The sequence below is a fragment of the Eulemur rufifrons genome, chromosome 29, assembly GCF_041146395.1.
Source record: "Eulemur rufifrons isolate Redbay chromosome 29, OSU_ERuf_1, whole genome shotgun sequence".
Classification (NCBI taxonomy): domain Eukaryota; kingdom Metazoa; phylum Chordata; class Mammalia; order Primates; family Lemuridae; genus Eulemur; species Eulemur rufifrons.
In genome coordinates this window covers 99,183,734-99,208,565 of record NC_091011.1, presented here as the reverse complement: position 1 = coordinate 99,208,565, position 24,832 = coordinate 99,183,734, and the positions used below count along the sequence as shown (strand labels likewise).

The 24,832-nt window shown below is 40.0% G+C and overlaps 1 protein-coding gene across 1 annotated transcript in view; it reads right to left on the bottom strand.

The window, feature by feature from the left end:
* The window catches only part of RNF32 (ring finger protein 32), a 34,074-nt gene extending 9,671 nt beyond the window's left edge, over nt 1-24,403 (bottom strand). The window contains exons 1-6 of the mRNA XM_069461879.1: nt 24,389-24,403; nt 23,495-23,759; nt 15,158-15,300; nt 11,867-11,899; nt 11,194-11,318; nt 10,858-10,966 (exon numbers count right to left, since the gene is read on the bottom strand). Coding sequence (XP_069317980.1) covers nt 10,858-10,966; nt 11,194-11,318; nt 11,867-11,899; nt 15,158-15,300; nt 23,495-23,759; nt 24,389-24,403 — 690 coding nt within the window. The remainder of the gene's footprint in view (nt 1-10,857; nt 10,967-11,193; nt 11,319-11,866; nt 11,900-15,157; nt 15,301-23,494; nt 23,760-24,388) is intronic.
* Between the last annotated feature and the right edge of the window lie 429 nt (nt 24,404-24,832).

Here is a 24,832-nt window from a genome sequence, read left to right as displayed (position 1 = left end):
TTCACACTTACTAGCAATTACTACTTTTTTCTTCCTTAATTTAAAAGAAAGAAAAAGCATTTCTTAAATGAGAACAATTCCCTTTATAAGCAATAGTGGTAAAAGACTATTAAAATAGATTTTATTCAATCTAAACTAAATTTATTTTTATTTTTATTTATTTATTTTTTTTGAGACAGAATCTTGCTCTGTCACCCAGGCTAGAGTGCAGTGACATCATCATAGCTCACAGCAACCTCAAACTCCTGGGCTCAAGCTATCCTCCTGCCTTGGCCTCCAAGGGTGCTAGGATTACAGGTGTAAGCCACTGTACTCAGCCTAAATAATTTTAACTTTAATTTACCACTTACAGGTTTTGCATAGCGAATGACAAAAAGGATGAAAATTTCCAAAGGGGCTGTATTTTAAAATAGTTTGGGAATTGCTGAGCTACTATTTCAAGGGCACTGTGCTAGCCTGAGGATCGCAGATGACAAACACTTGTCCCTTTAACAAGAATATATCTCCCAATTAAGCAGGAAAAAACAACACTGACAATCTACGGTGCTGCCTGCTGTAGCAGAGGACTTACAAGAGACAAAGGGAGCAATAAGGAAGGGCTGGAATTTGACAGGCTTCTCAGGAAGTTGCACTGGAAGGGACTCTGGGCAGAGGTGGCAGCGAGGTTGGGAGACCTGGGGAAGGAAGGAGTGGGAGAGGTGAGGAGCGTGCACAGGGAAGAAAGGAGTGCACAGGCAAGGGGGGGTGATTCGCATGTCCCCGAGGACCGTGCCAGCATCGGTGTGTGTGCCTTCTCGGACACTTCACCACGAACTTCCGATGGCCTCTCAACCATCTATAGGTACCACCCTTTCTTTTCACTACTTTCCTACATGAATTTTATGATCTGGCCAAACTTGTTTATTCAGCTCGATGAGTAATTCTTATATTTTTTTGATCCCTTGACTTCATTCATATGAATGACTACTGGAAATTCTGCACATGCATCCCAGTGTACTTGGGCTGGAAGTGATTCCTCTCTTCTCTGAACTCTCATAGTGCACTTCTGGCCCCTTCATTTGACAAGTATCACTGGCTGGCAAGTGTTATCTTTTTCCTGTGTGCATTTCTTATCTCCTGAATGAGTTCCTTAGATTCAGGGAAGCACTGATTCATCTTTGTAAGGCCCTTAGCATCAATAAAAAGTTTTGACTTTAGGGAGGACAAATACGTGTCCCAAACGTACCTATTCTAAAGGAGTGCAACAGAAATCTATTTGAGGGGATCAAAAAAAAAAAAAAAAAAAGACAAAAGAAAAAAGAAAAAGGACAATGCCTGTCTAGAATGATTTTGAAGTTACTTCTGGTGTCAAAATTCAATAAAACATCAACATTTAGCTTATAATCATAATACTGACATTAGCTTATTAGTAAATATACTGAAAATTGTTCAGTATACACTTAGGGCAAATTTCTGAAAGTGAAATGACTTCTTATTTTTATTCTAAGTTAGCAAGGTGATATTTTTAAAAGTCAAATCAACATTTATTTGTTGACTAGCTATTGTAGTCAATTCAAAGTAATATCCGAAGTGCAGCTACTATCAAATATTTTGAAACGTTGAATTTGTTCCGTGTCTTTCTTCCCTTATTCACTCCCTTACTGTTCACGTGGGCTGATGACCTGAGCAACTGACACGGCAAGAACTGGCAGAAAAAAACCGACAACTGAGTTCTGGCTTTTAAACTAATGGATGGTTAATATTATGAATTCTACAGAAACAGAGAAAATATATAAAATTCTTTAATTTTAGGAAAACGTCTTAAAATATTTTTCCCTTTTCAGCCTCGTATTTCTGATAGATAACTTGGATAAATTAAGTAACTAAGAGTTCAAGTTATTGATATGTAAGGCAATTACTGGTCATTTACCAGTAACATACTGGCTAAACATTAAAAAAATATATACCAACAAAAGTACCCAGGTGAACTTTGTCTACCCAGGAGGCCTTTTTAAGTGATCCATCTTGATGTCAGCAAATTGCTTACTAATGTGTTGACTTATGGCCACCCTCAAAAGCAAAATGAAAAGCCTGGAATTTACAGCATATCAATGAATCAGTTGATAAGCTTTTACTGGTTTAATATCCTTCCAGTCTTGCTGCTTGGAGCCACTTGAAGTTAGCAACAGAATGTTTGCCATCTCTATGTGATAAAGGAAGTCAAAGGACTAAACAAACTTTAAGACCATTATGCTGTTTGGTGAGATGTAAATGAAAAAAGACAGAGAAATCTCCTGCTGGAGGGTGTGGGAGCGGGCAGCCCCTAAAGTCAACCCCAGCATCTGACAAATCACTAACCCCACTTTTTAAACAATGGTTAGGACTTTTAGCTGGGGTGGAGATAATATAATGCATTTGAAAAGTTTTAATTGCAGCAATAAAAGACCATACCTCAATTATATGACATATGCTAGCAGCATTTCTAGATAAGGATCAAAGGCATTCAAGGACCAATCACTGCATTTTGGGCAACACTTTGGGCTTTGGGTACACACTGGTGGTAGGTATTAGCATAACAGCTTTAGTGACCTTTCCAGGCTTCTTTGATCTGAGTTTGTCAAAACTTGAATGAATAAGTGTACGAGGACTACTGTATTATCCCCAGACAACTCAAATACCCTCTCTGACAAAGGCATTTCTTACCGAATTTTAATTCTCTGACACTTACTTAAGGGTACAAAACTCAACATTTGACCTTTTCAATTCTTACCACAAGACTGCAATATAGTTAAAAGAACATACATTGTGGCACTACATCACTGCTGTGATCCAGTTTTGTCAGGAATGTGTCAATGATATTTTAAAGCAAGGAAAATTTGTGAAAAATTCTCCGTGTATGTAAGCATTCCTATTTGTAGAAAGATGATCCCTGTATTTTATTAACACCCAATAGGATGCATGAAAACTAGAGAAAAAACTTCATTAACTCCTCCTGTAATAGAGGAGTGAAAATACAAGACCACAATTCCTTTACAAGTAAAATAGCTTAATTTATAAAAATAGAATGGCCTGAGCTAATCTAGAGTATTAAAAACATATCCGTCCTGGTGAGATCTTAAAACATAAACGAAACAAACACTTCCTAATAAATCATGTCTAAAAACATCAAATTGACTACGATCCCTCTCTGCCTTTCTTTCTAATGATTAGACTTCTAATTTTTCCCTGAGGTAACTTATCTTTGACCTAAACCAGTGGTTCCCAAGGGTGGCAAAGAAGTTTTCACTTATCTGCCAGCAAAGGAAAAGAAAGTCAAGATAGCGGAGTGAGATTTTGAAAAGCTAAATGTCTGCAGTGTAAAGGGATATCCTTTAGTGTGTGGTCAGGTACTTTCTACTTTTCTGGTGTTAAAATGAAATGGTTTTGATGGTATATGGGTATATGGTTTATGAAATGGTTCTGATGGTATAGGGTGGTAGTGGTTTTTCAAACTCTTATTTAGTAAAATAAAAAGTTTTAAAAGTTGGCAATGACTTTGTTGGAGCCCCAGATTTCTCTTGCAGTTCTGCAGACTCGAAAAGTCTGAAACCCACTGAACACAGAATTTGAAATGGGTTGTTGGGGAGAGAAGGGAGAATCAGTTACAACTTCCTGATTGTATTGACTAATGGAGGTAGTGGATCCAATATTGATCTGTCTTTAACTTAGGAGCATGTCACATGACTTATTTCTCCTAGTAATTTACAATTTCATTTTTTTAGATTAAAAGTAAAATGAATTTGCATTAATTTAACATTCACCAATAGTCTGTATGGAGATGCAGCTTAGAAATGTAGCTGGAGATTTTGTATGTTACTCCCAGAATTAAAAACTATTGTTGTTCCATAGATAATTATGAGTTTACCATATTGGATATTGTTGATTATTACACATTTTGCTTTGCAAAATTTCCAATTTCTAAGATTCAAACATTAGAGCTTGATAATAGTTCACTGATCTACAGTTCCATTCCATACAGCACGTTTAAGTCTGGGGCGGGTAATGAGGTCTGTGTGGACATACACGTAGGTGGCTTCCCATACTATGTAGAAAAACCTGGCATTTCTGGAATGTTGCTGACTATATTACAAAGCTAGTCTTTCACTCAAAGGAGCCTTGATAAAGTCATTGTTCATTTTGGCTTTGGAATTTATTTTTAATGGATGTATTACTAGGAAACCTATAGACATTGATTCATCTGAAGCTGGTCTTTATTTTAGTACATATTTTTAGCTCTGAAGAACTTTCAGAAGTATAAAGTAAGGATGAGAAAATGTAAATAAATAAAAAAAAAGATGAAAAAACAAGGAGGAATATAATAAGAAACTGAAGCCTGAGTTGAGAACCCAAGACCAACAGTTACATTTTTATTTTAAATATCTTAATCTGTGATTTCTAGACTTCTAGAGGCATACATAGCCTCATTCTACTTACAACCTTATGTTAAACAAAATATTTTTATAGGTATTTAAAGACAAACAATTCAAACTTTTTTTTACTGAAACACGTAAGTTTGTTTCTTGATTAAAATAATAAATTCTGTTTCTTAGAAAAAACGATATTTCATTATTTTTGTAAAGCAGTGAGTACTGTTAAACTAGATGACAGAGTCGTGTGTAAAGGCACTCCGTGGGCATGGCTACTTTCTTTACTAGCGCAGGGTGTGTGGCTGTACGTTTCATGTTTGTTTGTTATTAAGCTATTCTAGTTTTGAACTGTAAAACCTTTATTCTACTTACATGATTACATCTTTTAAAAGGCACAAGAAAGTGACAGCAACCCCTAAATGCTAATATGTGTTATATATATGCAAATATTCCACGTTTACCAAAAACTCAAATAAAGATGATCACTTTGCCTTGTTAACAAGACAAATGACCACCTAGTGTGTTCTTGCCACGTATTTCTACAGACCGGCCTTAGAAATGAGTGACAGCCACTGCAGCCTCACTGGCCCGCAGGGTCCCACGGGAGGGAAGCCGGGCTCCCAGGCTGCTCCGCGGCTCCCCTGCGCCGGCGCGCTGGGTCTCGCCGCCATCGCTCCCGACTGAGCGCAGGCAGGAAGTCGTCGGCCTGACTCTCTTCATTTCATTTACAAAATAGTGAAATATTTAACCCATGGGGAGCTTTTTTGGCCATGTGGTATAAAGTATTGTTCTTTATTCCCCCTCCACGTGAATGGACTACATTTCCCAATTTAACTGATTTTCCTCAAATAATTTTTTCTCCACTGATGGGAAATATCCCCTTTACTGTATGCTAAGAATTCCCATATGCCGAGATGTGTGATTTCTACTGTTTCATCAATCATTTGTCTGTTATTTCACAAGCATCTTAGTTGACAAATTTACATATTTTGATATCTAACAAAGCTGGTCTACCTCATTAACCTTTCTTTTAAAAGAATTATTAACTCTTCATACTTATCTAAACTTTAGAATTAACCTGTAGAATTCCAAATGCATGTCCTTTGGGGAGTTAGAAACTACATTAAATTTATATGCGTAAAATGGATATTTTTACTCATATCCAACATAAAATGTCAACTATTTTATTCAAGTTTTTTATTTCATCAGAAAAACACTTTTTCTTATCAGTGTCTTGCACATTGCTTGTTAAATTTGCTTTTAGGTATTAACTATTATGAAAGTGATTATTTCCCATCATATTTTATATCAGATTATTATTGCTATACAGAAAGTGATTATTGCATTTTTATCTTGAATTTGAACATCTTCTAATAGTTTACTTCTAATAATTTTTCAAATGATTTTATGCATTTTAAATCCATACGTAAAATATATGGGTTTATATAATATATATTTTTGTGTATTATATATATTTTGTTTTCTTGTCTTATTGCATTGGCAATGATTGGCCAAAGTGTGATGACAGTTGAGTAGCCTAGTTTTGCATTTTTAGGGTTTCATTTTCTAAAACCATCTGTTTTTATTTTCTGATACATAGTCTTTATCGTGACAAGGATATTTCAGTCTAGTTCTAGTCTGCCAACTATCATTATTAGGAATGGCTATTAAATTTTATTTAATATCTTTTCAGTAAAAAATGAGATACTCATATAATTTTCCTCATTTTATACTTTAAATTTCTATGTTTGCTATTTTAACAAGAAGTAATTTTAATTATATTTTCATATTTAATGGCATCAAGTTGTATATAACATTCTTGTATAATTTAAAAATGATTTCCATTTATATGGGAACACCTCCATTTCTGCATATCTGCAGAAGACCAATGTCGCAGCTCAAGTCAGGCAGAGAGAGAGGGAGGGAGAGAGCAAGCGAATCCCCTTCCTCAGCCTCTTTATTCTTTCTAGGCTCTCAAAGCATTGGATCTTGCCCACCCACACTGGGGAGCTGAGTCCACTGATTCAAATACTGATCTTATCTGGAAACACCCCCCCCCCCCCCCGGCACCCGCCCCCCCACAGACATACCCGGAAATCATGTGTAACCAGATAATCTGAGCATCCCTTCGCCCAGTTGAGTTGATGCATAAATTAACCATCCTACCTAGGTAATGTTAATTTCAATAACCTAGAGTTCAGTAATCTTTCAGATTTATTAAACATGTTGGCATTTTAAAACTGTAGATTGAAATTATAGAGTAACATTTCCTAGAGCATTCCTATAGCTAAGAGAATGAGTTTTATCAAGTTGGAAAGGTAGAAAAAAATTATCAAAGTTAAGAGTCATTTGATAAATGACTAAGGCATGTTCTGTATCATAAAAGATAGCCTTTGAGTTGTCCTCATATAGCATAGCATATACATATGTAAGGCATGTGCCCATACGGGCAACCAGGAGTGTATACCTACTGCTAATACACCATCTTACAAGAAACTCACTGTTCATTTGAGATGAAGTTTGAGTTTATAGATTTCAAATGTTTATGGCCAAATGGGGTAAGTGAGCAAGAGTGAGGTATGAGGGAACTGCAGAGATGATTTCGGAAACTACAAGAGATCTGGGAATTCTTGAATTTCAGAATTAATAAGAATTGAAAGCAGAGAAAATTGTATGATGCCTATTTATGTGACAAATTATGAGTATTAACCTATGATCTGAGTTTATATATATGTATATCCTGCCTCTCCCCACCCCCATACATGAAACTAAATGAGGCAAGATTACCTTCAGCAGATAAGAAAGTTACTTGTATTTAATATGGCAGTTATTTATATGTAAAGAGGTGCTAACATATACAACCCATCAGTGACTCGTAACATTAATTTAGTGGGTCAAGCAATTTGGAAATAAAATAGAACAGAAATTATCACAGTGTGGTGCATGTGGTAAGAGTCGGTTTTGTTTTGTGAAAGCTTTATTTCTGTGAAATGTATGTATATTCTGGGTCATTGTATAGAACATATTTCTTATTGTGGGTTCAGGCAAAGTCTGAAGGCCACTGCTCTAAAGAACTTGTAGAGTCTGTTCTCAACACCCACCTTCCCCAACATCCCTGCAAAAAAAAATTGTGATCTGCTTATCAATTTCTTCTTAGATATTCAGCTTAAGTGAATTAGCTATTCAGATTTTCTGGTACCATCTTCAAAGGCCCCAAAGGAAAAATCAAATTTGTAACATATAAGCTCAAATACAATTTACACTTCCGTTTTTTCTCTATCTCTTAAGTAGTATTGTTTCTACAGACAACAGAGGTTTAACCAATGAAAGCTTAAGCTGGGGTTTGAAAAGTGGGTACATTTCAATAGAGGCTGATCCAGGACGGGAACAGAGCTACAGAGCTGGATGTGGGATGAGAACAGAGCTATCGCTGTGACAACCCTCCTCACAGAAGTGGTAAGTGAAGTTGTGGGAGAGATTCAACTCACAAGGCAAGTCCTGGGAGTACCAGGGGTGACGAGGACTCCCCAGGGGCCCCAGCCCTCTGTGCAGGTGCAGTGATGGGGCCATTCCCGGCGCAGGGGTGAGAGGGATGGGAGGAGGAGAGCCCCCACTGCTCACCTGCCAGCTGGGTGTGGTTTTCCTTATCTTTCTTAAAGAAACTGAAAATATATTCTTAGTTGGGAGGATTTATTTGCAGAGGTTATAAAGCTCTAGGGAGAATTACTACACAGTTACCTCTTGGCAAGTAAAGCTGCAGCCCCTGTTCTTCACTGAAAACCATTCTGAGACTCAGAGCAGCCCCATTGAGGGCACCTCCGGCCTAGGACAGCCCGAGACACCACAGCACTCTCATCTGCCGCCTGCAGACTCAAAACCTTCCTACTCTGTAACATTTCTGGGTTCTCAAAATAATCCTGTCAATATTGGATCTTTTACAGAGTAGAAAACCAGTATGTGAGAGAACCTCTCGTGTGCCACAGAATCGCAGATGATAGTGTAGCCAAGCAATCAAATGTGTCTCCTGACTGCTTTATGTGAAAGCAAAGCATAGCATAATAAGACGATGTGTGCTCATGAAAAAATATGTATACACATGAGGTGAAATGACTATTAAATCTGTAATTAAAAATTTTTAAGAGAAAACAGTGAATGATTTCTGATTTGAGAGCCAATACACTATTACATATTAGAATTTACTAAGAGTAGCTCAGAGAGTAAGGCTGACGTTACACTACTGAACATAAAAAGCATGGAAAGAATATAAAAGGAGGATGAAAACAATGGTGGACGACAGTCATTTACTGAAATGAGAAGGAACTACAGCACTAGCGATTATCCATCTCTGACTTTGTTAGAACATGATAACCTGGAGGAGCGGCGTGTTTACTGGAGGGAGCGTGAGTGACGACCAGCTAGGCTGAAGCTGTTATCTTGGCCAGGAGTAAGGACTAGATAACAAACACGGCGAGCTGAGAGCTGGAAAGGAAGTCAGCACACTGCTCTCTAAACGGTAAAAGAGGAATGGGTCCTGTCCAAGGAAAAATCAAGGCGGCATGTATTCTTCTTATCTAGTAAATTATCAGGACTTTTAGCTGATTGCTGTTTCTTCTTTAATATGGGGATGTTTGGAAAAGAATCAATGGGCAGCACTGAGAAATGGAAAGCTTTTCACAGGACCACCTGTAGACAGAAACAGGAGGGTGTCTTCTGCCTCAGCTCAGTCCCCTCTCCCTAACTATCCTATGCTCCCCAATTCCAAGGAACATGAGTGACTTGGAGAAGATTAATTTTCTTACATGAAAGTAGAATTGCAGATGCTCTCTCCCCGGCCTGTAGCCTCCCCCCTGCTCCCCACCAGAGGGTGCCACTCCCACGCCAGGGCAGGGACAGCACTGCTGGCTTCCCAAGCCATGGCGGCTAATTCCTACTCTCCACCCCACTGGTTCAACTTGTTTGTCTCTGAGACAAAGGTCCTTTGCTCACATATTGATGTTGCAGTTAAAGTTGTTCTACTTCTTGAAGCAAATCAAATATATTTTCTTGATTAAATCTGAGGCATAGTGGCATCACAATAAACACTGTTGTTTCTTTTGCACATACTTATAAGTACACTACTTGGGACAAGAAGGGTTGTTAGGAAAAAAAATCATACTGCTTTATAGTCAAGCCCCGAACTATTTCCTTTTAGGGTTCCTGGGTAGTTCTGGGACACTGTAAAGAAGACCCCTCTCCCCAGATGCATGCAGGTGGCAAAGGTGAGTGGGCGCCCGTGAGGGCAGAGCTCGGCGCCGTGGCGGCCCTGTGGCCGTGGTGAGCAGAACCCTGCGTCCACAGAGCACAGTGGGGCTGACTTTACACCGTGAAGGGTAACTTTCTCTCACTCACTATTCCAAATGGGAGGGCAGGCTAAAACAACCAAGTTTAGAAAAGATCCAAATAATTATGTAAATAATGCTTCTAAAAAAAGGGTTACAGGACACTGACTGAGGAGTTTTGTCTTAGTGATCTGAAGCTAACATTGCGTCAGGACACCACAGTGCTGTTATAAACACACACACACAAAACACAGAGTATCACTAAATCTGTAACCATTTACATAAAGATGAACTGGAACAATATATTAATATTTATAATAAATACAAATTTGCCGGTGCCTACTGTGTGCTGGGCCTTTATAAATGCTACATCTATTCTTAGACCAGCTCTGGAAGGTAGGGATGATGCTGAGGGGACAGGCCTCGGAGCAATGGTCCCTGCCATCTGCCTGCAGCCTCAAGGCTGGTGGGGACGGAACTGGGACCCACCCTGGCCTGGCTGCTCCTCCCACTCCACCATGCCTATCCTTTTTGTATGGGGCACGGGAATGGAGAACTGTCAAATAAGCCCCAAAAAGTAAAAATAAAAGACAGAAAGTGGTTAAAGGAAAGCACACAAACGGAAGTTCTCTGTTTCTACAGCACGATCCCACGAGGCCCGGGGACGCAGTGCGGGGCTGCCCTGGGGAGTTGTGTTTCTGCTGTTTGCTTCCACTTCCACCAGCGCCACACGCCACACGCCACGCACCACGCGCCACACGCCACGCCTGCTCTCTTCGCTTACGTGCAGGTCTGGGGTGTGGGACACTCAGCTTGTTTCCATTGTTTCATGTGAAGAGATTGGTTTATTTAAACAACTGGCATGAAATGGCCAAGCAAAAGTTGCTTTGAATTTAACCTATTCTAATTTTATAAATTTTGTGATTTAACTAGAGAAGAAAATCTAGAAGTATTTTACCATCTAGGTTGGAAAACCAATTTAAACTGAAGAGGATTTTTAGCAGCATCTCAACCACTAAAAAAAGAGGCCTAAAAATGAAGTAAGTCTTCAAGGTGAAACTCGGAGGTTTTAGTGCCTCTGTCAGCCCTGTCGACACCAAATGAGTCCCCTGCATGTAGAGACTGTATCTGAAGAATTAATGATCTATACCTACCTTTCTTTCATAGAATTTTTTCCTTAATTTGGCATCGCTGGGAGGTACTGTTTTCCTCAGGTTTCTGTACCACTTTCGAACGACGTGTCCTCTCCAGTGGGCTTGGATTCTGAAACACACGTTTGACGAGGCTTCACTCGGGATGACTCCAGGTGGACAAATATTTCTGTACGTGCTACGAGCCCTGTGCTGTCCGAGGCCCCGGGGAGATGACAGTGGCCAAGGAAAGAGAGAATCCCTGAATCTTCCCCAATTAGTTATCGGGCGTGGTGGCCACAGGTCTACCTCACGCGGCACGGGCGCCGGCATCCCGGGGGTGGCCGAGCCCCTTCGCACCTCGTTGCGCACTTTACTCGGAACAGGTGGGCGCCGTCGCGTATCACTCGGGTCTGATACTGGCTCTTCCTGCAGAGAGGACAGGTTTTCTTATTTGCGAACTTTTCAAAAGCCTGAAGGCATGCCTGAGGAAAAACATTTCTCTTAAAATTTTATGAGTAATTACTTTTAAACATTTTTACTTCTAATGTAATTATAGTGTTCTTTTCTCTCATAATTCTGAGACTTAATCCAATTTAGGTTATAAAGTGAAGAAGTTTCATCACGTTAACACCTTCCTCATGAAACCTGTTCTAAAAATGATTTTTTTACAAGAATATACATGCACAGACATCAAAAACTTTTGAAAACCAACTAGTGTAAAGGTAAGTCATGCTTGTGTGTCAGACCAACACAAAGATAGAGCATGTGAATTAAGCTATCGCTCCCTTTGATGTGCACTAACAACAATCTGTTATGCAAACATTTGTGGTTCTTTTGTCACATAAAATTCATGATTCTCAAAACAGGATGAATTGTACTATAGCCTACAGCCATGTTTCTAACTATAAATGGTGATTATGAATAAAACAAATGGCTCCTTTTAGGAGACTTTAAGATGAGTACGGTTTCTCCGAGCTGCAAGAACGATCCCCTGCGCACTTGACCATGGGAGGGGGCAGGATTTACTCACTCTGTGAAACACATGGGAACATGAAAGCAGCACCTGTTCACGAGTAAACAGAAAGATGTTTGAAGTTTAATAAAAGAGAAACAGCATAGATGTATTAATTAAAAGAAAAATTCTGAATGCTTAAAAGGTAAGCTGCATTATTTGAAAAATTAAAAAAGCAACTTAATAACTTTGATATTTATACCGTTTAGTCTTTAAGTTTAGCATAGCACAAGAAAAATTAACAACAATCTGAAACATCAGACACACACATGAAGTTTGATATTAAGCTATTAAAATGAGTGTGAATGTAAAAGTCAAATAATTATGACAGAGATGTATTTCCTAGTAGATCTTAGAGTGCGCGGAAGCCACAGGGGGTGAGGAAGGGAGAGGATCAGTCTCCCGTATGGTGTGGGCTGCTGGGAGAAGGAGCAGAGAAATGCTAAGTAAATACAGTTTTTTTTAAGGTCTTTAGATAGTGAGAAATCATGGAGATATGAGTCATTTTTTCTTTTCCAAATGCAAGGAAAGTATCCTCACAAGAAAATGTCAGCTTTCTGTGATCCAAACTCCCCAGGCCATGACAAAAGGGAGAAGCAAAGCAGAGCAGCTTAGACTGAAGCCAGAGACAAGTGGCTGGCAGGTAGCAGGAGGCCAGGAAGGGGTGGGGCCTCGGCTCCCACCCTGGGCTGGACACCTGGGGTCCCACCACGCCCTGAGCCCCAGGCCCCACTGAAGGGGGCTTGCAGCAGCAGGGCTTTTGCTCTCAGCAAGAGAAGTTAAGTGAGATTTCAATCACAGACCACTAGGCTGCCTGATTTGGGGAAAACTTTCCAGTTTTTAGAGTGACCAACCCACCTGCCTTCATTCCGTCTATACTCTTCTTCTTAAATGGGAATAAAGGAAGAAATATTGGAATAGGACTCAGTTCTAAAACCTTTTCTTGAAACTTGCCAACAATAAATCTAAATTGGATAAACTCAGTAATATGGATCCTATTCTGTTATCACCATTCAATCTAACAGCAACATTGTATGCTTAATTATTTACTCTTTATAATCTTTCAAAGTGTTTCATCTACAGATATTCAGTCTATAGTGAACCACATTATACTTCTATATATTTAAAATATTTTACTTTTAAATGTTTATAAATATTTATTGGCAAATACTCCTTGATATAACGAAAATAAATGATTAAGAGGTGGTATATACACTAAAAATATCATAGAAGTTCAGATTAATTCCAACTGGACTCTACCATAATTTCTGAGTTGACCTACTATGGATCACTTGAATGTTTGCTTATTTCCTCATCTGTTAAATAGGTATAATCCTACCTCAGAGATGTGAAATTAACTGAAGGCCCTCTGAAATCATTAAATGCTGGGAAATGCCTACTATTGTTTATGACTAAGGAAAAATCTAATTATAGAAATAACTACAAATGCAAAATAAATAGAATAGTACCTATATCTATAAAAAAACAAAAAATAATAGAATCTAGTGAGAAATTTATAAAAAACAGAATGAAAGAAATACTGGGCAGGATGCACTCTGATTGCCCAAGATATTCAACTCCAAGTTTTCTTTTTTTTTTTTTTTTTTTTTTTTTGAGACAGAGTCTCACTCTGTTGCCCAGGCTAGAGTGAGTGCCGTGGCGTCAGCCTAGCTCACAGCAACCTCAAACTCCTGAGCTCAAGCGATCCTCCTGTCTCAGCCTCCCGAGTAGCTGGGACTACAGGCATGCACCACCATGCCCGGCTAATTTTTTCTATATATATTTTTAGCTGTCCATATAATTTCTTTCTATTTTTAGTAGAGGTGGGGTCTCGCTCTTGCTCAGGCTGGTCTCGAACTCCTGAGCTCAAACGATCCGCCCACCTCGGCCTCCCAGAGTGCTAGGATTACAGGCGTGAGCCACCACGCCCGGCCTAACTCCAAGTTTTCATTCTTCACACAAACCATCAGGCTAAATATTTAAAGTGTAATTAAGAAATAGATTGCTGAGGCCAGAAAGATTCCTTGTGGCTCTATTAATACTTTTGCTACACCAAAGTACTAAATTATCTTAAGTGGTAATTCTATGGTTTAAGGGCTAAAGTCTTTTCCAAAATATCCAACTTTCACATATGTAAGACAGGTCCTGATACGGAACTGGAATATAACAAGTATGATTAACACATTAACTGCCACGTGAGTTGTATTTAACTCACACTAGTTTGGAGCCCTGGGCCTCATGAAGCGTATATAACTCACAGGTCTCTTCATCTTGGGAGCTGAGTGAACTATTTTTCAAGTTGTATATAACTCATGCACAGAAAACAATAAAAAATAACAAATTTTTCGTTAAATTAGAAAGGACATTTTGTTTTCAAAGTTTTTAGTCTATTTTCGTAATAAAACACTGTGGCGCCAGGGAAAATATTTTTTTTCTAGTGTGGCAATGTGTTAAAATAACTTGTGAATTCAAACTACAAAGAACAAAAGTTTAACTATTGTGAACTTTTTGATGATGAGATTTACTGAAACAAATTGAGTTTTAGAATTCACGTACCAGGGTAGGAAGGAAAGCCAGGGTTCCTAAGCTATGAATTCAAGCCTGGGTTTAACCATATTTCCTGTGTTTTCTCAGCCAGTTTCTGAGTGCCACTGTGTAGGAAGCATCATGCTATACATCACGGGAAATCGCTGTAGGGAACCATTACCTCACGCACACAAAATTCTGAGATTATAAGTGTCCCTAACTTCCAGGAGATAACAGTTTAGTTAGGCAGACAAAATATGTACAGGGAAAACCTACGCTATTGATTACACATCATCTGTAAACCCAGGGTAATATCAACCTTACTCTGGTAAAGTTTCACGAATAAAGATTAAAAGATTTTAGTTTTCTTTAAGATTCTCCCACGAATTCTTTGGAGATATTCAAGCAGTTTTTTCTTTTCCTTTATGACTCAATTCACAAAAAAACTTAAAAATTCCTTTTGCTTTCATCCTTTCTGCACGGCCTCCTCCCATCCACTGGCTTTCAGCTGCGCAGGACCAGTGCAATGGAAGCATTCCTCTGTGTAAATGCGTTAGCACTGGAGAATTACTATCATTCAGTAAAAAAAAAACTGTTTAATGAGAGTGTTTAGCTCCTTCTCACACACATACTTTATTTAATGGAAAAGAAAATGTTAGTATTTGAGGCTCACAGAGGAGGCTAAAACTGCAAAAAAGAAGCCTGGCATCTTAAGCTCCAACCCACTGTCTCGTTACCAGGAAACAGCCCCACCAGGCTCTCTCCAACCCTCACGCTCAGCACCTGGGGATGGAGGCGAAACTCTTCTTTACATATCGGGCATGGCTGCATGGAATCTCCTTGCAGGACGGACCTCTGCTTCACTTTCTCCCACTCGTCTGAGGACAGTGGCAATGGGGGAGGCTCAAAGAGGCCCAACTTCTGTGCTGAAGGTAAGACAACGCAGAGCATGACTTAGGATGTATTTTAGAGTGTGGTGCCCACCTATAATTTAAATGACATTATTGCAAACAAATATTAAAGCAATACATTTATGTCACCCACTTTATTTCACAATATAAGTCGTCCCTTGGTATCTACCAGGAATAGGCTCTAGGACCTCTCTCAGATACCCAAATCATAGGTGCATAAGTCCCTTACATAAAATGGTGTAGTAGAAAGAGCTCTTGGAAGTAGAAAATTTTATAGCAGAAATGTGAATGTCATCTGAAGGGCTGGAAGAGAAAGCTAAAATATAGTCACGTGTTGCTTAGTGACAGGGTATGTTCTGAGAAATGCATCTACGGGTGTCTGTTGTCGGGCGAACATCCCACAGCACACTTACACACACCTGGGGTGAGCCAACTACACACCAAAGCTCCCCGCTACAGACCTGCGCACCGTGTTACCACACTATCAGGCAACAGTAACACAGTGGTACTGGTGTATCTAAACACAGACAAGGCATAGTAAAAAGGTAATATAAAAGATAAATAACGGTATACCTATGCAGGCACTTACCATGAATGGAGCTCACAGGATGGGAAGTTGCTCTGGGTGAGTCAGTGAGTGGTGAGTGAGTGTGAAGGACTAGGAGGACGTCACTGTCCACCATTATAGAGTTTATAAACATTGGACACTTAGACTACACTAAATTTACAAAAAATTTTTTTCTTTCTTCAAGAATAAATTAACCTTAGCTTATTTAACTTTTTGACTTTATAAACTCTTTAATTTTTTAAAACTTTTTGACTCTTTTGTAACAACACTTAGCTTAAGACACAAACACGTTATACAGCTATACAAAATATTTTCTTTATGTCCTTATTCTGTAAGCTTTTTTCTATTTAAAAAAACTTTTTTTCTTTTACTTTTTAAACTTTTTTTTTTTTTTTTTTAATTAAAAACTAAGACACAGGCTGGGCATAGTGGCTCATGCCTGTAATCCCAGCACTTTGAGAGGCTGAGGTGGGAAGACTGCTTGAGCCAGGAGTTTGAGACCAGCCTGAGCAAAATAGCGAGACCCCATCTCTACAAAAAACAGAAAAATTAGCTGGGCATGGTGGCGCATGCCTGTAGTCCCAGCTACTGGGGAGGCTGAGGCAAGAGGATTGCCTGAGCCCAGGAGTTTGAGGTTGCAGAGAGCTATGATGATGCCACTGCACATTAGCCCAGGTGACAGAGTGAGACCCTGTCTCAAAAAACAAAACAAAACACTAAGACACACGCACATCAGCCTAGGCCTGCACAGGGTCAGGACCATCGAGATGTCACTAGGTGATAGGAATTTTTCAGATCCACTACAATCTTACGGATCACTGTGGTATATGTGGTCCATCATTGACCAAAACATGGCTATGTGGCTCATGACTATATAATCTCTTAGAAAGGAGAAAAAGCAGATATAGCAGGAGACAGAAAATAAGAAAATGTAAGGGAGTCTGATATCTGAAAAACAGGCATTCCAGAAAGAAAACAGAGAAAATGGTTAGTAAAAATTTTTTTAAAAATAGTCTAAAACATCTCCCAAAGCAAAGGACATGAGTTTCTGGTTTAAGAGGGTCCAGCAAGTCCCCAGAATACAAGAGTCACACCAAGCCCCGTCACTGTGAAAATTTCAGAGGCAAAAAGAAGATCCTAAAAACACAGGTCTCAACACAGGACCAGGAATCAGAAGAGCATTAGACTTATCTATAGCAATACAGACACAAAAATATAATTCTTCCAGAATTCTGAGGAAAAAAAGATTTCCATATTGAAATTTCTTATTAGCTGTCAATCAAATATGAGAATAGAATAAGAATATCTTTCTGCGTATAAGCTGCAGTGATCTCCCGTGCACGCTCTCTCGGGGAGCCGCCGGAGGAGGAACTTCCCACGGTGAGGGAGTAACAGAGAGGAGGGTCAGAGGGAACCCGGGAGGTGCTGGAAAGGGTCTGCATCAGCCCTGCGGGACAGCAGAGCAGGGAGGACTCTAGGACTGTCCCCGGGAAGACACTGATAAAATACACCAAATGCATTTTAACGTGTGGAGAGAACATGCTCCTGAAGGTCTCACGGGTGGGTTAGTGACGAGGGATGACAGAACACACACGTGAAGAAGTAAGACAACTGCAGGGAAAACTTAAAAAAATTATGAGAAGGAAACTGTAATTGCTCGGCTGTGAATGACGTTCACATACTTATAACGGCGTAAACACCAAATATTATTAATCTAACCGCGAGTTATGAAGATGATGATGGAACGTTTGGGGGTGGGGGTGGGAAAATGGTATGTGGGTGAAAATATTAAACGCTGAATCTTCACTTCCACAGCGAGAAGCCAAAAAGATAATGTCCAGAACTGAAAAGATAAGAAACAACGGCACGCGCATGTTATTTAGGAATATGAAGGACGATACCAGGAGAAAGAACTAAAGGATCTGAAAATGGCTGCCTCAGAGCAATGACACGGAAGGGGCAGGCACGCCGTGTTTTTGTTCAGTCCTCATAGAGCCCCTTCTCTTCTAAAACTGCATGTGCATCACTCTGACAAGAACAGTCATCTCGGGGGAATGTCACGAGGCGATGACCCCCGAGGGAAGGCTGCGTCACAGGTGAGATGTGCCCTGAAGGGGAAGAGGAGGGCGAGGTGTGACTGCAGCCGCGGGGACAGAACACGTGGAGGGCAGACAGGCTGCAGAGGCAGCCCAGGCACAGGCGGGGGCAGCCAGCCTGGCCAGGAGTGAGGTGGCAGGCGCCACTCTGCCCCGAGACTTGGGTGGCTTCCTGGGTGCTGGCAACACAGCCCGGCTCTGCTTCACCCTCAGGCATGCACACCTCCCGCCATGCACACCTGGACTGGAGTATGTTTATAAGTAATGGAGACCCGAGAACTGGAAGGAGAAGAGATAAATAGTTCTACTGACAGGTTTCACCAAACTGCTGTGCCTTCCGACCACATGCAACAGTGTTTAAAATCAGCAGCACACCTAGCGCCAGATCTTGGTTTCCAAATCCTAGTCTTCAGTGAAAGGAACAGGGCTCCTCGGAGAAATGGCTGATTCTGGGGCTGCATTAGGGAAGACACAGGATAAGTGTCTAGTGTCTTGTGGTAGCACAAAGGAAGGGGGTCCCCCAAAATGCAAAGGACGAGGACCAACCTCAAAGGGTCTGTGGCCAAAGATGTGACAAGGGGAGCAGCAGTACCCAGCCATACGCCAAAGTATAAGATACATGTACGTGAGTCGTGCTGATATAGATGATGGAATACACAGATAAATGGGGAGAAGAGTTTCCTTATAGAATAATTCTGTGTGTGATGTATGTAGATATTGACCCCCATCCCGGAGGTGGAACTCAATCCCCCCACCCCCACTGCCTGAATGTGGGCTAGACTTAGCGCCTCACTTCCAAAGAACAGAGTCTGGAAAGGGAAATTTATACTTTTCAGTGGAGAAAGCCGGCAGACACGCCCTTAACCAAGCCATCGGCAGCGATGGACATGGTGCCGTCACGCACCCTGGTAGGGTGGATGGGCGGGGCACTTCTCTGGTGCTCCTCCCATCAACCCGTGACCCCAGCCCCATCGTGACGAAGACATCAGGCAAACCCAAACTGAAGGACAGTCTATGAATACCTGGCCAGCAGGCCTCAAAATGGTCTAGGCTGTGAAAACAAGAAAGGACTGAGAAACTGTCACAGGCCAGAGGAAAGACGACAGCCACTGGCAACGTTACCCTGCATCGGCTTTGGGAATAGTAGAAGGGCAGTCAGTGGGCAAAGTGAAATCCAAACAAAGCCTGGAGTCCAGTGCGTTAACAGTAATGCACCAATGTTGGTTTCTAATTTTGAAAAGAATACCACCCTGATGTAAAATGTGAACATGGGAAACTGGGTCTACAGGAACTCTGTACTACCTTTGTAACTTTTCTGTAAATCTATTCCAAAATAAAAAATGTATTTTAAAATAGCAATAACAAAAGTAAAACTTTAAAAGTAACTTCCAAACAACCACCTGTGCCTGAAAAGTAAAATATACGTGGCTCAATAACTTAGGTTAAATAAAAAACCGAAAAGAAAACCAAGAAGTACGGTACCGTGAGCTGAGTGGCCGTCAAGGCCAATCTGTGGGACAGCAGAGACGGCAGTTTCTGGGCAACATACAGCTCTGGACTCAGTTACCAGAAAACAAGGAGGCCTGGACACAAATGAACTAAGTGTTTAACTCAAGATGCTAGAAAAAGAGAAAAAAAACAGCATATCTAAAGAAACAAAAAGGAAATAACAAAGATCAGGGCAGAAATATCAAGAAAATAGAAGCCGAAAAGGAAACCAAAACCAACACTAGGTAGGCACCAAGATTAGTTTTTCTCAAAAGAGACATTTTTGACAAAACTAGTCAAGATAAAAAGAAAGGATAATGTAAACAAAATATAGAAAAAAAAGAAATAATCATAAATAAAAATTTAAAATTATACAATAATGTTTATAACTATGAATATATTCAAAATACATCTGGAAATCTAGATGAGATTAATATACTTCTGAGAAAATATACAAATATTTAAACTGTCACTAGAAGAAACAGAAAACGTGAATTGCCCTCCAGCGCTGGTGGGAGCCACAGCCGTCCTTCCTCGCTGTGCTGGGCGGAAGCCGCCCAGGCCGAGGACGAACCCTGACTGATCCAGGATGTCCCGGCAATCCTGTCATCCTTTGCCAGTGTTTAGACTGTCAGTGGGCACGTGACCCATTTCAGGTGGAGTGTAAGGAAAAGTCTGTTGGGGAGCGTCTGTAAAAACTTCCTCCCCTGCCTTTCCAGTTTGTCCCTCGTCGTTGGGGACCTGAACCTGGAACTGCGCAGCCCTCTTGTTTCCATGCATGGTGCCATCACCTCAGGAAGGCAGAGCTGCAAAGAGGCTGGTCCTGGCAGCACCGACAAGCTGCTGAAGCACAACAGTGACAACACGTGTCTTTAAGGTTTATATCGCTTAACCGTAAGTGGATTGCTCTACATGCGCAGCCACACCGATCACCTTTCCTCGCCTCACTTTAAACAAAAAAGGAGCCTCAGGCCCTGATGATTTTACAAGTGCGTTATCCCAGACTTTCAAGGAACATATTAGTCCTATTTTCTATGCTATCCAGAATATTGAAAAAAGGGGGAAAGCTGCCCGAATTATTTTATGAAGCTCATATGACCTTGGTAATAAAACCAGACCAGGACAGTACCAGCACAAGCACGGACCAGAGCGATCTGTGGCTAAAGGTGTAACGTCCTGAGCAAGTTTAGTTGTCAGACCCGACAATGGATTTGAAAAGCCCCGTGATCGAGTGCGGTTTGTTGAAGGTGTACGAGGAAGCCGCGGCGTCAGAGAGGCCGCCCTGTCACTCACTGCACAGATGAGCCAAGGAGAAACACAAGCACGACCATCTCAACAGCTGCAAGGGAAAAAAGCATCTAATAAGTACTATTTAGGATTTTAAAAAACTCTGGAAACTTGTTAAATGGGAAATTCCGTAATTACATAAAGGCCAACAAACAAGCAAAACAGAACAGAACAATAAAGAGCAAACACATATAACTGGAGAAATGATAAGGGTTAGGCTCAGTAACACCACAGAAGTGCCAGGTGTTACTACTTGCATTCACCACAGTTCAGGAGATCAGAAAAGACAAAGGGGGAAAAGGAAGGGACATAAAAATGGAAGGGAAGAGTCAGTAATGATCACTGCAGAGAGCGAATGACTTATTTAGAAAATCTCTGAGAGTTGGAGAAGAGAAGACCTGAATGGCATGAGATACCACCATTTCTGTGGGTCAGTTTAACACTGTAAATGTTATTTCCCCTAATCTATAAATACAATTTAAAAAGTTTCCATCAGAATTTTATGTAGAAAATAAAGGAATTTTAGGGGAAAAAAGGAGAAAAGGGTCTTTTCCTACCAGCTGTTAAGACACACTACAAAACTATACTAAGTAAAACAGTGAGACACTGACAGAGATGCAGAAGCCCCAAATGGGAGAATCTAACAACTTCTATACCCGTCAGTTTTCCCAATGTCACAAGCAAAGTAAACTGTGTAAGATCTAAATGTGAAAAGTAGAGTACGAAGGTAAATACAGAAAATGTAGGAAAATCTTTGCAATCTCAGATTGGTGAAAGATTTCTTAAATCTCCCAAAATATAGCAACAAAGTGAAAAACGGATGGATTTAACATTAATCAGAATTAAAATTTTATTCAATATAAAATGACAGATAAAAGTTAAAAGATGATGACAGAACAAAAGGTATTTTCAGGGGCTAAATCCACAAAAGATTAACATGTAGAACACACAAAGAACTCTAGTAAATCAGCAAGAAAAGACAGAAAATCCAAGTGGAATATTATGTATACATAAGAGTATATGGTTCAACCTCATTAGTAAATAATATGTATTATAAAGATTTTTTTTGATAAAGAGGTCATTTACTCTCCTTAATAAGCTCACTTATTTTTCAAATTAGGATGTTCTTCCTGATGTCAAATTTAAATCTTTCCTGACATAATTTTTAAGATTTATTATGATGAAGCTATTTGATCATCTACATAAACTATATATGCACAATAGAGGATATTCACTAAGTGTCTGTATAACATTATTCCAAGTCTCAGCATGTTCTTGAACCATGCCACTTTCTAGACGACAACTAGCATTGTCAGCAGAAGTTAAGAGGGAAATAACATAAAACGTCGCCCCTGGGCATTGCTGTGAGGGTAGGTCCCCTCTGCCTCGTGTGACTCAAGGCACTAGGACACGTCCCCCACCAAACCTGTTCTCCATGTCCGTCATCATTTAAAAAATCTTTATTTTTAACTTCTCACTTTAATCTTAAACTTACAAAAGGTTGTAAAAACAGCATAAAGAATTCTCATATGCCCTTAACCCCAAATGTTAACATTTTTCATAACTCTAGTATAAAGATCAAAACCAGGAAATTAATGTTGATGTAATCTGTCAGTCAGTCTATACAACTTATTCGAATTTGGTTCTTTGCCGCATGTGCGTCCTTCTTTCCAGACTGAGATCTGGCCTGGGATCATGCAGTTACATCTACGGTTCTTATGTCCTCATGACTATTAGAATCTGGGGCATTTTCTAGGTTTTGATTTGCTCGACTTGATACTTTTGAAGACTACTAGTCAGGAATTCTGTAAAATGTCTTTTCTTTTCTTTTTTTTTTTTTGAGACAGAGTCTTGCCCTGTCACCTGGGTTAGAGTGCCGTGGCGTAGGCCTAGCTCACAACAACCTCAAACTCCTGGGCTCAAGTGATCCTCCTGCCTCAGCTTCCCCAGTAGCTGTGACTACAGGTGTGCACCACCATGCCCAGCTAATTTCTTTCTATTTTTAGGAGAGACGGGGTCTCGCTCTTGCTGAGGCTGGTCCAGAACTTCTGACCTCAAGCGACCCTCCTGCGTCAGCCTCCCAGAGTGCTGGGATTACAGGTGTGAGCCATGGTGCCTGGCCTAAAATGTCTTTCCATTCAGGTTTGTCTGAGGTTTCTGCATGATTCAATTCAGAATGTGTTTTTGGCAACAATGCTACAGAGGTGATGTAGGACCTTTTACCAGGAGATGCATGATGCTGGCACGTGTCGTCATTGGTGACCCAGCTTGGACTACTGGCTGAAGTGCTGTTTGCCAAGTGTTACCACTGTACCTGCAGTGGACGCCTACCTGTGGGCAGAGACTGTGAGACCACATCAATAGTCTGCCTCAAAGTTCACGACTTTTCCCATTACCAGCTTCGGTAATAATCATGAATATTACTGTGCTGTCTGCCAAATGCTGATTTTCTATTACCCTAATATATTTATTAGTTGTCATTCTACTAGAAGGTTTTTCTTTTCCATCATTTCTTTATTCAATTATATCTATCAGTGTGAATTAACGGACAGTTCTTTCATTCTGTTTTTACTTGTTCTACTTATCATTACTATCTTCATTTTCTAGCTCAAATGGTCCCCTATCATTTTTAAACTTCAGTATATACATACCTTTTTATATAATTATAAATTAAGACAAATTATTTCTGTACCATAAAATGTTATACTATTAATCTCAACAGATTCATTAGCTGTGATAAACCAGAAGTCGAATTACCAGATTAGCTTACCTAAAGTTAACGGTGGTGGTTTTGGATCAAGAACATACTCTCTTTCTGGATCTTCCACTCTGGGGCCCTGCGTAGTTTTCTTAAGTCCTGTGTCTATTATTGCTTTTGCGTCTCTTTTTAGAGCTTTGGATCTGTTCTCTGTCTTTTGTACTTTTGTCTTAGAATGATTTGCTACTGAAAGATTTTGAAGTTGAAGATCGTGTAAAATGTGATCTTGTAAAGCAACTGCAGTGACTGCTAAGTTATCTTTTTTAGATGAATGACCCTAAAAAGTAGGAAAAAAGTCATATTTATAGGAATATCATGTAATATATCATTCAGAAGAGAACTGAGGCTTTAATACTCAACCTTGATGGCACATTAGACTAAATCTACTAGTAGTGAATACTTGACCAATTGTCACTTAGAATCCTTCACCAATTGTCACCTAAGTTGGCCTAACCCCCTGGCATTTATGTTGAAAACATAGGAAGATGTATTCATTGAATTACTAAAGCTTTAATTATAACGTGAATAAACTCAGTATGACGTATATACCTGTGTATGCCCAAACAAATCCACACTGCTTCACTATAATTAAGACTCCAAGCAAATACTGAGGAGGATCTTGCATTTAAGCACATCATATGCTTTTTTGGTGAAAACGTAATGCATTTCCTATGCAGAATAAAAACTGCTAAACAGCTCGGAGGTGCTTGCAGCGAGCACTACAGAGACTGCTTTTCTCACTGCCTGTCCGCTGCCCCCACACCACACCACACTGGGCATCTCCCATTCCTGCTGACAGTTCCTGGTTGAAGCAACATTTGCAAGCTATTTTTAATACTCTCAAATGGCTGAATTCAAATACATTTCACAAGTAAAATGTGTATATTTTTAAAAAGGATGGTGTACCTTATTTTTTAACATGCTGAATCAGGAAGAGTTGTTGCTTGGTTCTAACAAACCCTATCATCACAGTGTATCACAGTCCTTTGTTCTTCCGCTGTAAAAACATAATCAACAGAAAGTCAAAGTCAGAGCGTACATAAAACTCTCAGGATGTTTGTGGGGAAGACACGTGTTAAGAGTCTGGCGATGAAGCGAGACAAATGCCCACTGCAGCGCAGCACTGAGCCATGAGTCTGGTTCGGGAGGAGAAGCAGGATTCCAGCCAGTCACAACTTGCTTCAGCCCTGTCCTCAAACAGTTCACCATCGACTTGCAGAGAACATGTTAATATAAATGAGAAAGATCCATTGCTAAATATAACATTACACATAAGCTAACAACAAAATTTCAAACTAACATCGGAGACTAAAAAGATCAGAGATTGTAAACAAAAAATCTCCTAAGGAG